The 12,743-nt window shown below is 42.5% G+C and overlaps 1 protein-coding gene across 1 annotated transcript in view; it reads right to left on the reverse strand.

The window, feature by feature from the left end:
- The window catches only part of LOC113906365 (complement factor H-related protein 3-like), a 50,336-nt gene that overhangs the window by 19,172 nt on the left and 18,421 nt on the right, over positions 1-12,743 (reverse strand). Inside the window, exon 3 of the mRNA XM_027564394.1 lies at positions 12,402-12,578. Within this exon, the coding sequence (XP_027420195.1) occupies positions 12,402-12,578 (177 nt within the window). The remainder of the gene's footprint in view (positions 1-12,401; positions 12,579-12,743) is intronic.

The raw sequence follows: 12,743 nt of genomic DNA on the forward strand, positions 1-12,743 counted from the left end.
CGACCCCATGAATTGCAGCACGCCAGGCCTCCCTGTTCATCACCAACTACAGGGCTCACTCAAACTCAGGTCCATCGAGTCCGTGATGTCATCCAGCCATCTCATATGCCGTCGTCTCCTTCTCCTCCTGCCCCCAATCCCTCCCAGCATCAGAGTCTTTTCCAATGAGTCAACTCTTCCCATGAGGTGGCCAAGTACTGGAGTTTCAGCTTTAGTTGAAACTTTTAGTTTCAGTTCTTTCCAAAGAACACCCAGGACCAATCTCCTTTAAATGGAATGGTTGGATCTCCTTGCAGTCCAAGGGACTCTCAAGAGTCGTCTCCAAGACCACAGTTCAAAAGCATCAATTCTTCAGCACTCAGCTTTCTTCACAGTCCAACTCTCACATCTGTACATGGCCACTGGAAAAACCAAAAGCTTGACTAGATGGACTTTTGTTGGCAAAGTAATGTCTCTGCTTTTCAATATGCTATCTAGATTGGCCATAACTTTCTTTCCAAGGAGTAAGTGTCTTTTAATGTCATGGCTGCAGTAACCATCTGCAATGATTTTGGAGCCCATAAAAATAAAGTCTGACACTGTTTCCAACATTTCCCCACCTATTTCCCATGAAGTGATGGGACTGGATGGCATGATGTTCATTTTCTGAATGTTGAGTTTTAAGTCAGCTTTTTCACTCTCCTCTTTCACCTTCATCAAGAGGCTTTTTAGTTCCTCTTCATTTTCTGCCATAAGGGTGGCGTCATCTGCATATCTGAGATGATTGATATTTCTCCTGGCAATCTTGATTCTAGCTTGTGCTTCTTCCAGTCCAGCGTTTCTCATGATGTATTCTGCATATAAGTTAAATAAGCAGGGTGACAGTATACAGCCTTGACGTACTCCTTTTCCTATTTGGAACCAGTCTGTTGTTCCATGTCCAGTTCTAACTGTTGCTTCCTGACCTGCATACAGATTTCTCAAGAGGCAGGTCAGGTGGTCTGGTATTCCCATCTCTTTCAGAATTTTCCACAGTTTATTGTGATCCATACAGTCAAAGGCTTTGGCATAGTCAATAAAGCAGAATTAGATGTTTTTCTGGAACTCTCTTGCTTTTTCCATGATCCAGCGGGTGTTGGCAATTTGATCTCTGGTTCCTTTGCCTTTTCTAAAACCAGCTTGAACATCAGGAAGTTCACAGTTCACGTATTACTAAAGCCTGGCTTGGAGAATTTTGAGCATTACTTTACTAGTGTGTAAGATGAGTGCAATTGTGTGGTAGTTAGAGCATTCTTTGGCATTGCCTTTCTTTGGGATTGGAATGAAAACTGACCTTTTCCAGTCCTGTGGCCACTGCTGAGTTTTCCAAATTTGCTGGCATATAGAGTGCAGCACTTTCACAGCATCATCTTTCCGGATATGAAATAGGTCAACTGGAATTCCATCACCTCCACTAGCTTTGTTCGTAGTGATGCTTTCTAAGGCCTACTTGACTTCACATTCCAGGATATCTGGCTCTAGGTGAGTGATCACACCATCCTGATTATCTGGGTCATGAAGATCTTTTTGTACAGTTCTTCTATGTATTCTTGCCACCTCTTCTTTATATCTTCTGCTTCTGTTAGGTCCATACCATTTCCGTCCTTTATCAAGCCCATCTTTGCATGAAATGTTCCCTTGGTATCTCTAATTTTCTTGAAGAGATCTCTAGTCTTTCCCATTCTGTTGTTTTCCTCTATTTCTTTGCATTGATAGCTGAATAAGGCTTTCTTATCTCTTCTTTTTATTCTTTGGAACTCTGCATTCAGATGTTTATATCTTTCCTTTTCTCCTTTGCTTTTTTGCTTCTCTTCTTTTCACAGCTATTTGTAAGGCCTCCCCAGACAGCCTTTTTTTTTTTTTTGCATTTCTTTTCCATGGGGATGGTCTTGATCCCTGTCTCCTGTACAATGTCATGAACCTCAGTCCATAGTTCATCAGGCACTTTATCTATCAGATCTAGTCCCTTAAATCTATTTCTCACTTCCACTGTATAATCATAAGGGATTGATTTCGGTCATACCTGAATGGCCTAGTGGTTTTCCCTACTTTTTTCAATTTCAGTCCGAATTTGGCAATAAGGAGTTCATGATCTGAGCCACAGTCAGCTCCTGGTCTTGTTTTCATTGACTGTATAGAGCTTCTCCATCTTTGGCTGAAAAGGATATAATCAATCTGATTTTGGTGTTGACCATCTGGTGATGTCCATGTGTAGAGTCTTCTCTTGTGTTGTTGGAAGAGGGTGTTTGTTATGACCCATGCATTTTCTTGGCAAAATCTATTATTCTTTGCCCTGCTTCATTCCGTATTCCAAGGCCAAATTTGCCTGTTACTCCAGGTGTTACAGGTCACCAGATAAAATCAACTTAAAAAATCCTCTACAACACACTTTATAATAAAGTTGCAAAAATCAAAGAAAAATTGAGAAGTCTTCAGGTCGCATGAGGAAAAAACAAACAAATAAAACAAAAACCTTGGGATTTACTAGTTCAGTTCAGTTCAGTTGCTCAGTCGTGTCTGACTCTTTGTGATCCCATGAAAGGCAGCACCCAGGCCTCCCTGTACATCACAAACTCCCAGAGTTCACTCAAACCCATATCCATTGAGTCGATGATACCATCCAACCACCTCTTCCTCTGTTATCCCCTTCTCCTCCTGCCCTCAATCTTTCCCAGCATCAGGGTCTTTTCAAATGAATCAGCTCTTCACATCAGATTGCCAAAGTATTAGAGTTTCAGCTTCAACATCAGTCCTTTCAATGAACACCCAAGACTGATCTCCTTAAGGATTGACTGTTTGGATCTACTTGCAGTCCAAGGGACTCTCAGGATTCTTCTCCAACACCACAGTTCAAAAGCATCAATTGTTCAGCCCTCAGCTTTCTTTATAGTACAACTCTCACATCCATACATGACCACTGGAAAAACAGTAGCCATGACTGGACAGACTTTTGTTGACAAAGTAATGTCTCTACTTTTTAATATGCTGTCTAGGTTGGTCATAACTTTAATTCTAAGAAGTGAGCATATTTTAATCTCATGGCTGCAACCACCATCTGCAGTGATCTTGGAGACCCCCAAAATAGAGTCAGCCACTGTTTCCACTGTTTGCCCATCTATTTGCCATGAAGTGATGGGACTAGATGTCATGATCTTAATTTTCTGAATGCTGAGCTTTAAGCCAACATTTTCACTCTCCTCTTTCACTTTCATCAAAAGGCATTTTAGTTCTTCTTCACTTTCTGCCATAAGGGTGGTGTCATCTGCATATCTGAGGTGATTGATATTTCTCCCAGCAATCTTCTTTCCAGCTTATGCTTCCTCCAGCCCAGCATTTCTCATGATGTACCCTGCATATAAGTTAAATAAGCAGGGTAACAGTATACAGCCTTGATGTACTCCTTTTCCTATTTGGAACCAGTCTGTTGCTACATGTCCCATTCTAACTGTTGCTTACTGACCTGGAATTTACTAAGGAGCCTTCATTTGGATCTAAGAATATTTCTCAGCAGAAACCTAGTGGGCCAGGAGAAAGTGGGATGATATATTCTAAGTGTTGAAAGACAAAACTGCCAAAGAAGAATATTTGAAAATATCCTTCAGAAAAGAAAACAACATACAGCCTTCACCTGACCAAAAAAATACCGAGAAAACTGAACACAGCTAGACCTTCCTTGAGGAGGGCATGGCAACCTACTCCAGTATTCTTGCCTGTAGAAGCCCATGGACAGAGAACCTGGCTGGCTGCCGCCCATAGGGTTGCAAACAGTCAGACACAACTGAGGTAACTGAGCAGGCACACAGACCTTCCTTTCTGAAACACTAAAAGGAATTATTCAAGCTAAAGTAAAATAATGCTAATTAATTACATGAAAATACATAGTACACTCGTAAATTTAAGTGCACATTCACATTCAGAACACTATAGTATTTTTTTTTAATTTTATTTTTAAACTTTACAATATTGTATTAGTTTTGCCAAATATCGAAATGAATCCGCCACAGGTATACCCGCGTTCCCCATCCTGAACCCTCCTCCCTCCTCCCTCCCCTACCCTCCCTCTGGTTCGTTCCAGTGCACCAGCCCCAAGCATCCAGTACCGTGCATCGAACCTGGACTGGCGACTCGTTTCATACATGATATTATACATTTATACATGTTTCAATGCTATTCTCCCAAATCTCCCCACTCTCTCCCTCTCCCACAGAGTCCATAAGACTGATCTATACATCGGTGTCTCTTTTGCAGTCTCGTACACAGGGTTATTGTTACCATCTTTCTAAATTCCATATATATGTGTTAGTATACTGTATTGGTGTTTTTCTTTCTGGCTTACTTCACTCTGTATAATAGGTTCCAGTTTCATCCATCTCATTAGAACTGATTCAAATGTATTCTTTTTAATGGCTGAGTAATACTCCCTTGTGTATATGTACCACAGCTTTCTTATCCATTCATCTGATGATGGACATCTAGGTTGCTTCCATGTCCTGGCTATTATAAACAGTGCTGCGATGAACATTGGGGTACACGTGTCTCTTTCCCTTCTGGTTTCCTCAGTGTGTGTGCCCAGCAGTGGGATTGCTGGATCATAAGGCAGTTCTATTTCCAGTTTTTTAAGGAATCTCCACACTGTTCTCCATAGTGGCTGTACTAGTTTGCATTCCCACCAACAGTGTAAGAGAGTTCTCTTTTCTCCACACCCTCTCCAGCATTTATTGCTTGTAGACTTTTGGATATGGAATGTTAAACATTTAACTATTTAAGAGTTAAAATGCAAGAATATAAAAGTAACTACAGCTACAATTATTTTTAAATTAAGTACACACTATAAAAAGAGGCAAATCATGACATCAAAAAGATAAAATGGAGAAGGGAAAAAGGAAGGAGATTTAATATATGGTTGATGTTCATATATTATCAGCATAAAACACACTGTTCTCTCTAAAAGGTGCTTTACATAAATCTCATGGTAAACAAAGCAGGAATCTGTACTAGATTCACAAATGGTAAAGAGAAATGTATTAAATGCATACTACTACAACAAAAGTTATAGTAGTATCGTTTTGCTACTATAACAAAAATCATGAAATCATAAAGGCAATCAGTCAGAGGAAAGGAATTAGGGAACTATAAAACATCCCATTAAAAAAGATAGTATTAATACATCCTTTTCTATCTATAATTACACTAAATATAAAGGAATGCATGAGTGCATGCTAAGTAGCTACTGTTGTGTCTGACTCTTTGAACCTCAATGGACTATAGCCCACCAGGCTCCTCTGTCCATAGGATTTCCCAGGAAAGAATACTGGGGTGGGTTGCCATTTCCTTCTCCACTGCTTCTTCTATCTCAATGAAATTCTTAAGCAATTTCTTTGAATTACTAATCAGACAAATCGTCCATATTCATTTTTGGGGGATAGTAACTGAAAAACTATTGTGTTTCTCTGTTAACACTTTAGTCCTTTGATGTCTGTGTCCCTTGAAATCTCAGGTTGCTGTTTGCATTTAAAGAAGCAGTCACTCTCTCCAGTCTTTACAGACTGACTTGGGAGGGAAGTACACTGTCACACTGATAGGGATTTTGAGACTTTTTCAGAATTTTTTTAAAGAGACACCTGTCCCACGTACTCAATTCCTCCTAGGAGAGAATTTTGAAGCTTGTATGCTTCTATTAACGCAGCAAAGACATTCTCTGTGCCAACAGTTTCCTGGTTGCTTCCCTGGGGCAATGCCAAATGCTCACATTACTGTGCTTTCTCGCAGACCCACGGGGACAGGTTGGCTTCTCAATATCCCACAGGCCATCTGCAAAGGTCTAGATGCCACCGTGGGGACTTACACAGGGAGCTGGCCCTGGAAAGGGGGTGTGGCTGGCACGAGGGACCCAGGGGTGAGCAGAAGCACAAGCATAGTGTCTGCAATGGTTTGGGGCTCCCTGGTGGGGTCTCCATGTGGTCAGTAGGACCCATGCTCCTTGAAGAATTCTAGCCCTGGAGGCCGTGCTCCTGGCCTACTCAAACCCCCAGCCATGAAGGTGACCCCAGTGTCCTGGATAAGAGGAAAGAGAAGTGCACTGGAAGATGAGGACGCCACCCTTGCCCACACACTCTTATTTTACCCACAGGTAAAATCCTGTGCTGAGGGGTCTGTCTTGGGACTAAGCAGTGCCACCTCAGGGGCAAAATGAGACTACTGCTCTAACCCTCAGTGATGTGTCCAGTCTTCAAGCTTTGTGCTCTAGCAGCATGCTGTTGTGTCTCTGCTAGACTCTTGGACCCCCACACAGATCCTCTTACCCACAAATGATGGTCAAAGTCTGCGTTTATATTAGGAGAGATAGTGAGACTCCTGCCATCTTTCTGACCTCACTCTGTTATTACAGAGTTTAAGAACCATCTGTTTAAACACCATCTGTTTCTTCTTTGTGGATCTTTTCCTATTTTATTGAGTGATGTCTATCAATAGGTATATGTATTTTGTTATATACTTATCAAGCAGTCCATAGGTACACTCACAGACACTTGTAAACACTAAAATTAAATAAGTCCTTTGGCAAAACAAGAGGTTGGTATAAAGCTTTTGCAGTGGATGATACAGCTGAGTCTCAGAAAATTATGAACACACTGGGATCTCAGCCCAGTTTACTCACTGACACGGATGCATCTGGGAGGAGGAGACCAGCCACTCTCTGTGCAGGTCATTGTGTTCTGATTATCTTGAAGACTGTAGCCTTCATAGCAGTGAACTCTTACAGTTTCACCCTGTAAATATTTTTCTTCACGATGTGGGGTATGTCCATTTTCCAAATAATTGAAGATACATTGTCCTAAGGATCATACAATTAATATGAAAGAATAAAACATTAATTTGGGAAAATAGTACACTAAAATTAATCTTATAGAATTTACATGAGAATTAATTAGTATTCCAATATATCACATAAGAAAAAAATGAAAGCTAGTACACATGTTTGTTAGAAATGAAAATCAACATTCCGTGTTATTTGTCCTTAGTTTATGATTAAAATATGTATAAATGATACAGATATTCTTGTAAAGCCTCTGTGTCTCTCACAGGATTTACATGAAGAGCCTCTAGTAAATGGAAAATCTATTTGGATGTTTCTACTCATAAAACACATCCCTTGGCCTTACTGTTGTTCAGTTCAGTTCAGTTCAGTTCAGTCACTCAATTGTGTCTGACTCTTTGCGATCCCATGAGTCGCAGCACGCAAGGCCTCCCTGTCCATCACCAACTCCCGGCGTTCACCCAGACTCACGTCCATCGAGTCAGTGATGCCATCTAGCCATCTCATCCTCTGTAGTCCCCTTCTCCTCTTGCCCCCAATCCCTCCAAGCATCAGAGTCTTTTCCAATGAGTCAACTCTTCCCATGAGGTGGCCAAAGTACTGGAGTGTCAGCTTTAGCATCATTCCTTCCAAAGAAATCCCAGGGCTGATCTCCTTCAGAATGGACTGGTTGGATCTCCTTGAAGTCCAAAGGACTCTCAAGAGTCTTCTCCAACGCCACAGTTCAAAAACATCAATTCTTCAGCACTCAGCTTTCTTCACAGTCCAACTCTCACATCTGTACATGGCCACTGGAAAAACCAAAAGCTTGACTAGACGGATCTTTGTTGGCAAAGTAATGTCTCTGCTTTTCAATATGCTATCTAGGTTGGTCATAACTTTCCTTCCAAGGAGTAAGCATCTTTTAATTTCACGGCTGCAGTCACCATCTGCAATGATTTTGGAGCCAAGAAAAATCAAGTCTGACACTGTTTCCCTATCTATTTCCTATGAAGTGATGGGACCAGATGCCATGATCGTAGTTTTCTGAATTTGAGCTTTAAGTCAACATTTTGATTCTCCTCTTTGACCTTCATCAAAAAGGCTTTTTAGTTCCTCTTCACTTTCTGCCATAAGGGTGGTGTCATCTGCATATCTGAGGTTATTGATATTTCACCCAGCAATCTTGATTCCAGCTTGTGCTTCTTCCAGCTCAGCGTTTCTCATTATATACTCTGCATATAAGTTAAATAAGCAGGGTGACAATATACAGCCTTGACGAACTCCTTTTCCTATTTGGAACCAGACTGTTGTTCCATGTCCAGTTCTAACTGTTGCTTCCTGACCTGCATACAGGTTACTCAAGGGGCAGGTCAAGTTGTCTGATATTCCCATCTCTTTCAGAATTTTCCACAGTTTATTGTGATCCACACAGTCAAAGGCTTTGGCATAGTCAATAAAGCAGAAATAGATATTTTTCTGGAACTCTCTTGCTTTTTCCATGATCCAGCGGATGTTGGCAATTTGATCTCTGGTTCCTCTGCCTTTTCTAAAACCAGCTTGAACATCAGGAAGTTCACGGTTCACATATTGCTGAAGCCTGACTTGGAGAATTTTGAGCATTACTTTACTAGCGTGTGAGATGAGTGCAATTGTGCAGTCATTAGAGCATTCTTTGGCATTGCCTTTCTTTGGGAATGGAATGAAAACTGACCTTTTCCAGTCCTGTGGCCACTGATGAGTTTTCCAAATTTGCTGGCATATTGAGTGCAGCACTTTCACAGCATCATCTTTCAGGATTTGGAATAGCTCAACTGGAATTCCATCACCTCCACTAGCTTTGTTCATAGTGATGCTTTCTAAGGCCCTCTTGACTTCACATTCCAAGATGTCTGGCTCTAGGTGAGTGATCACACCATCCTGATTATCTGGGTCATGAAGATCTTTTTTGTACAGTTTTTCTGTGTATTCTTGCCATCTCTTCTTAATATCTTCTGCTTCTGTTAGGTCCATACCATTTCTGTCATTTATCGAGCCCATCTTTGCATGAAATATTCCTTTGGTATCTCTGATTTTCTTGAAGAGATCCCTAGTCTTTCCCATTCTGTTGTTTTCCTCTATTTCTTTGCATTGATCATTGAAGAAGGCTTTCTTATTTCTTCTTGCTATTCTTTGGACCTCCACATTCAGATGTTTACATCTTTCCTTTTCTCCTTTGCTTTTCACTTCTCTTCTTTTCACAGCTATTTGTAAGGCCTCCCCAGACAGCCATTTTCCTTTTTTGCATTTCTTTTCTATGGGAATGTTCTTGATCCCTGTCTCCTGTACAATGTCGTGAACCTCATTCCATAGTTCATGAGGCACTCCATCTATCAGGTCTAGGCCCTTAAATCTATTTCTCACTTCCACTGTATAATCATAAGGGATTTGATTTAGGTCATACCTGTATGGTCTAGTGGTTTTCCCTACTTTCTTCAATTTAAGTCTGAATTTGGCAATAAGGAGTTCATGGTCTGAGACACAGTCAGCTCCTGGTCTTGTTTTTGCTGATTGTATAGAGCTTCTCCATCTTTGGCTGCAAAGAATATAATCAATCTGATTTCGGTGTTGACCATCTGGTGATGTCCATGTGTAGAGTCTTCTCTTGTGTTGTTGGAAGAGGGTGTTTGTTATGACCAGTGCATTTTCTTGGCAAAACTCTATCAATCTTTGCGTTGCTTCATTCCGTATTCCAAAGTCAAATTTGCCTGTTACTCCAGGTGTTTCTTGACTTCTTATTTTTGCATTCCAATCCCCTATAATGAAAAGGACATCTTTTTTGGGCGTTAGTTCTAAAAGGTCTTGTAGGTCTTCATAGAAGCATTCAACTTCAGCTCCTTCAGCATTACTGGTTGGGGCATAGACTTGGATTACTGTGATACTGAATCATTTGCCTTGGAAACGAACAGAGATCATTCTGTCGCTTTTGAGATTGCATCCAAGTACTGCATTTCAGACTCTTGTTGACCATGATGGCCACTCCATTTCTTCTGAGGGATTCCTGCCTGCAGTAGTAGATATAATGGTCATCTGAGTTAAATTCACCCATTCCAGTCCATTTCGGTTCGCTGATTCCCAGAATGTTGACATTCACTCTTATCATCTCTTGTTTGACCACTTCCAATTTGCCTTGATTTATGGACCTGACATTCCAGGTTCCTATGCAATATTGCTCTTTACAGCATTGGACCTTGCTTCTATCACCAGTCACGTCCACAGCTGGGTATCGTTTTTGCTTTGGCTCCATCCCTTCATTCTTTCTGGAGTTATTTCTCCACTGGTCTCCAGTAGCATATGGGGCACCTACTGACCTGGGGAGTTTCTCTTTCAGTATCCTATCATTCTGCCTTTTCATACTGTTCATGGGGTTTTCAAGGCAAGAATACTGAAGTGGTTTGCCATTCCCTTCTCCAGTGGACCACATTCTGTCAGATCTCTCCACCATGACCCGTCCCTCTTGGGTTGCCCCAAGGGCATGGCTTAGTTTCATTGAGTTAGACAAGGCTGTGGTGCTAGTGTGATTAGATTGACTAGTTTTCTCTGAGTATGGTTTCAGTGTGTCTGCCCTCTGATGCCCTCTTGCAACATCTACCGTCTTACTTGGGTTTCTCTTACCTTGGGCGTGGGGTATCTCTTCACAGCTGCTCCAGCAAAGTGCGGCCATTGCTCCTTACCTTGGACGAGGGGTATCTCCTCACCGCTGCCCTTCCTGACCTTCAACGTGGCATAGCTCCTCTAGGCCCTCCTGCACCTGTGCAGCCATGGCTCCTTGGATGTGGGGTTGGTCCTCCTGGCCACCGCCCCTGGCCTCGGGCTTAGGGGCATGGGGTATCTCCTCCCGGCCACTGCCCCTGACCTCAGATGTAGGGTAACTCTTGTCGTCGCTGCCTCAGACCACTGACGCTGGGTATCTCCTCTCGGTGGCAGCCCCCCGCCCCGACCTCAGACACGGGGTAGCTCCTCTCAGCCGTTCCTGTGCTGTCCCAGTCTGGTACTCTCGGCTGCTGCCCCTGACCTCGGACGGGGGGTGGCTCCTCTCGGCTGCCCTTTGGCCCGCCGGTCACAGCCGCCTGCGCTTTGGCGCGCCCATCACAGCCGCCCTATCAATAATTACACTAAACGTAAAGGAAAGCATGAGTAAATGCTAAGTAGCTACTGTTGTGTCTGACTCTTTGAGCCTTGGACTGTAGCCCACCAGGCTCCTCTGTCCATGGGATTTCCCAGGAAAGAATGCTGGAGTGGGTTGCCATGTCCTTCTCCACTGTTGTCTTCTATCTCAATGAAATTCTTAAGCAATTACTTTGAATTTCTTATTACACAAATCATCCATATCCGTTATTTGGGGACAGTAACTGAAAAACTATTGTGTTTCTCTGTTAACATTTTAGTCCTTTGGTGTCTGTGTCCCTTGAAGTCTCAGGTTGCTGTGTTTGCATTTAAAGAAGCAGTCACTCCCTCCAGTCTTTACAGACTGACTTGGGGAGGGAAGTACACTGTCACACTGATAGGGATTTTGAGACTTTTTCAGAATTTTTTTAAGGAGACACCTGTCCCACATACTCAGTTCCTCCTAGGAGAGAATTTTGAAGCTCATATGCTTCCATCAATGCAGCAAAGACAGTTTCTGTGCCGACAGTTTCCTGGCTGCTTCCCTGGGGCAGTGCCAAATGCTCACATTCATGTGCTTTCTCACAGGCCCACCGGGACAGGTTGGCTTCTAGATGTCCCACAGGCCATCTACAAAGTTCTAGAGGCCATCGTGGGGACTTACACAGGGACCTGGCCCTGGGAAGGGGCTGTGGATGAGATGAGGGACCCAGGGGTGAGCAGGACCACAAGCACAGTGTCTGCAACAGTTTGGGGTCCCTGGTGGGGTCTCCACGTGGTCAGTAGGACCCATGTCCCTTGAAGAATTCTAGCCCTGGATGCTGTGCTCCTGGCCTCTCCCCAACCCCTAGCCATGCAGGTGACCCCAGTGTCCTGGATAAGATGAGAGAGAAGTGCGCTGGAAGATGAGGAGCCTGCCCTTGTTCATACGCTCTTATTTTACCCACAGGTAAAATCCTGTGCTGAGGGATCTGTCTTGGCACTAAGCAGGGCCACTTCAGGGGCAAAATGAGGCTACTGCTCTAACCCTCAGTGATGCGTCCAGTCTTCAAGCTTTGTGCTCTAGCAGCATGCTGTCATTTCTCTGCTAGACTCCTGGACCCCCACAGAGATCCTCTTATCCACAAATGATGTTCAAAGTCTGCATTTATATCAAGAGAGACAGTGAGACTCCTGCCATCTTTCTGACCTCACTGTGTTATTACAGGCTTCTTCTTTGTGGATCCTTTTCCTATTTTCTTGAGCAATCTCTATCAATAGGTACATGCATTTTGTTATATACTTATCAAGCAGTCCATAGGTACACTCACAGACACTTGTAAACACTAAAATTAAATAAGTCCTTTGGCAAAACAAGAGGTTGGTATAAAGCTTTTGCAGTGGATGATACAGCTGAGTCTCAGAAAATTATGAACACACTGGGATCTCAGCCCAGTTTACTCACTGACACGGATGCATCTGGGAGGAGGAGACCAGCCACTCTCTGTGCAGGTCATTGTGTTCTGATCATTTTGAAGACTGTAGCCTTCATAGCAGTGAACTCTTACAGTTTCACCCTGTAAATATTTTTCTTCACGATGTGGGGTATGTCCATTTTCCAAATAATTGAAGATACATTGTCCTAAGGATCATACAATTAATATGAAAGAATAAAACATTAATTTGGGAAAATAGTACACTAAAATTAATCTTATAGAATTTACATGAGAATTAATTAGTATTCCAATATATCACATTAGAAAAAAAATGAAAGCTAGTACACATGTTTGTTAGAAATGAAAATCAA

This window comes from Bos indicus x Bos taurus, chromosome 16, assembly GCF_003369695.1.
Source record: "Bos indicus x Bos taurus breed Angus x Brahman F1 hybrid chromosome 16, Bos_hybrid_MaternalHap_v2.0, whole genome shotgun sequence".
Lineage (NCBI taxonomy): Eukaryota > Metazoa > Chordata > Mammalia > Artiodactyla > Bovidae > Bos > Bos indicus x Bos taurus.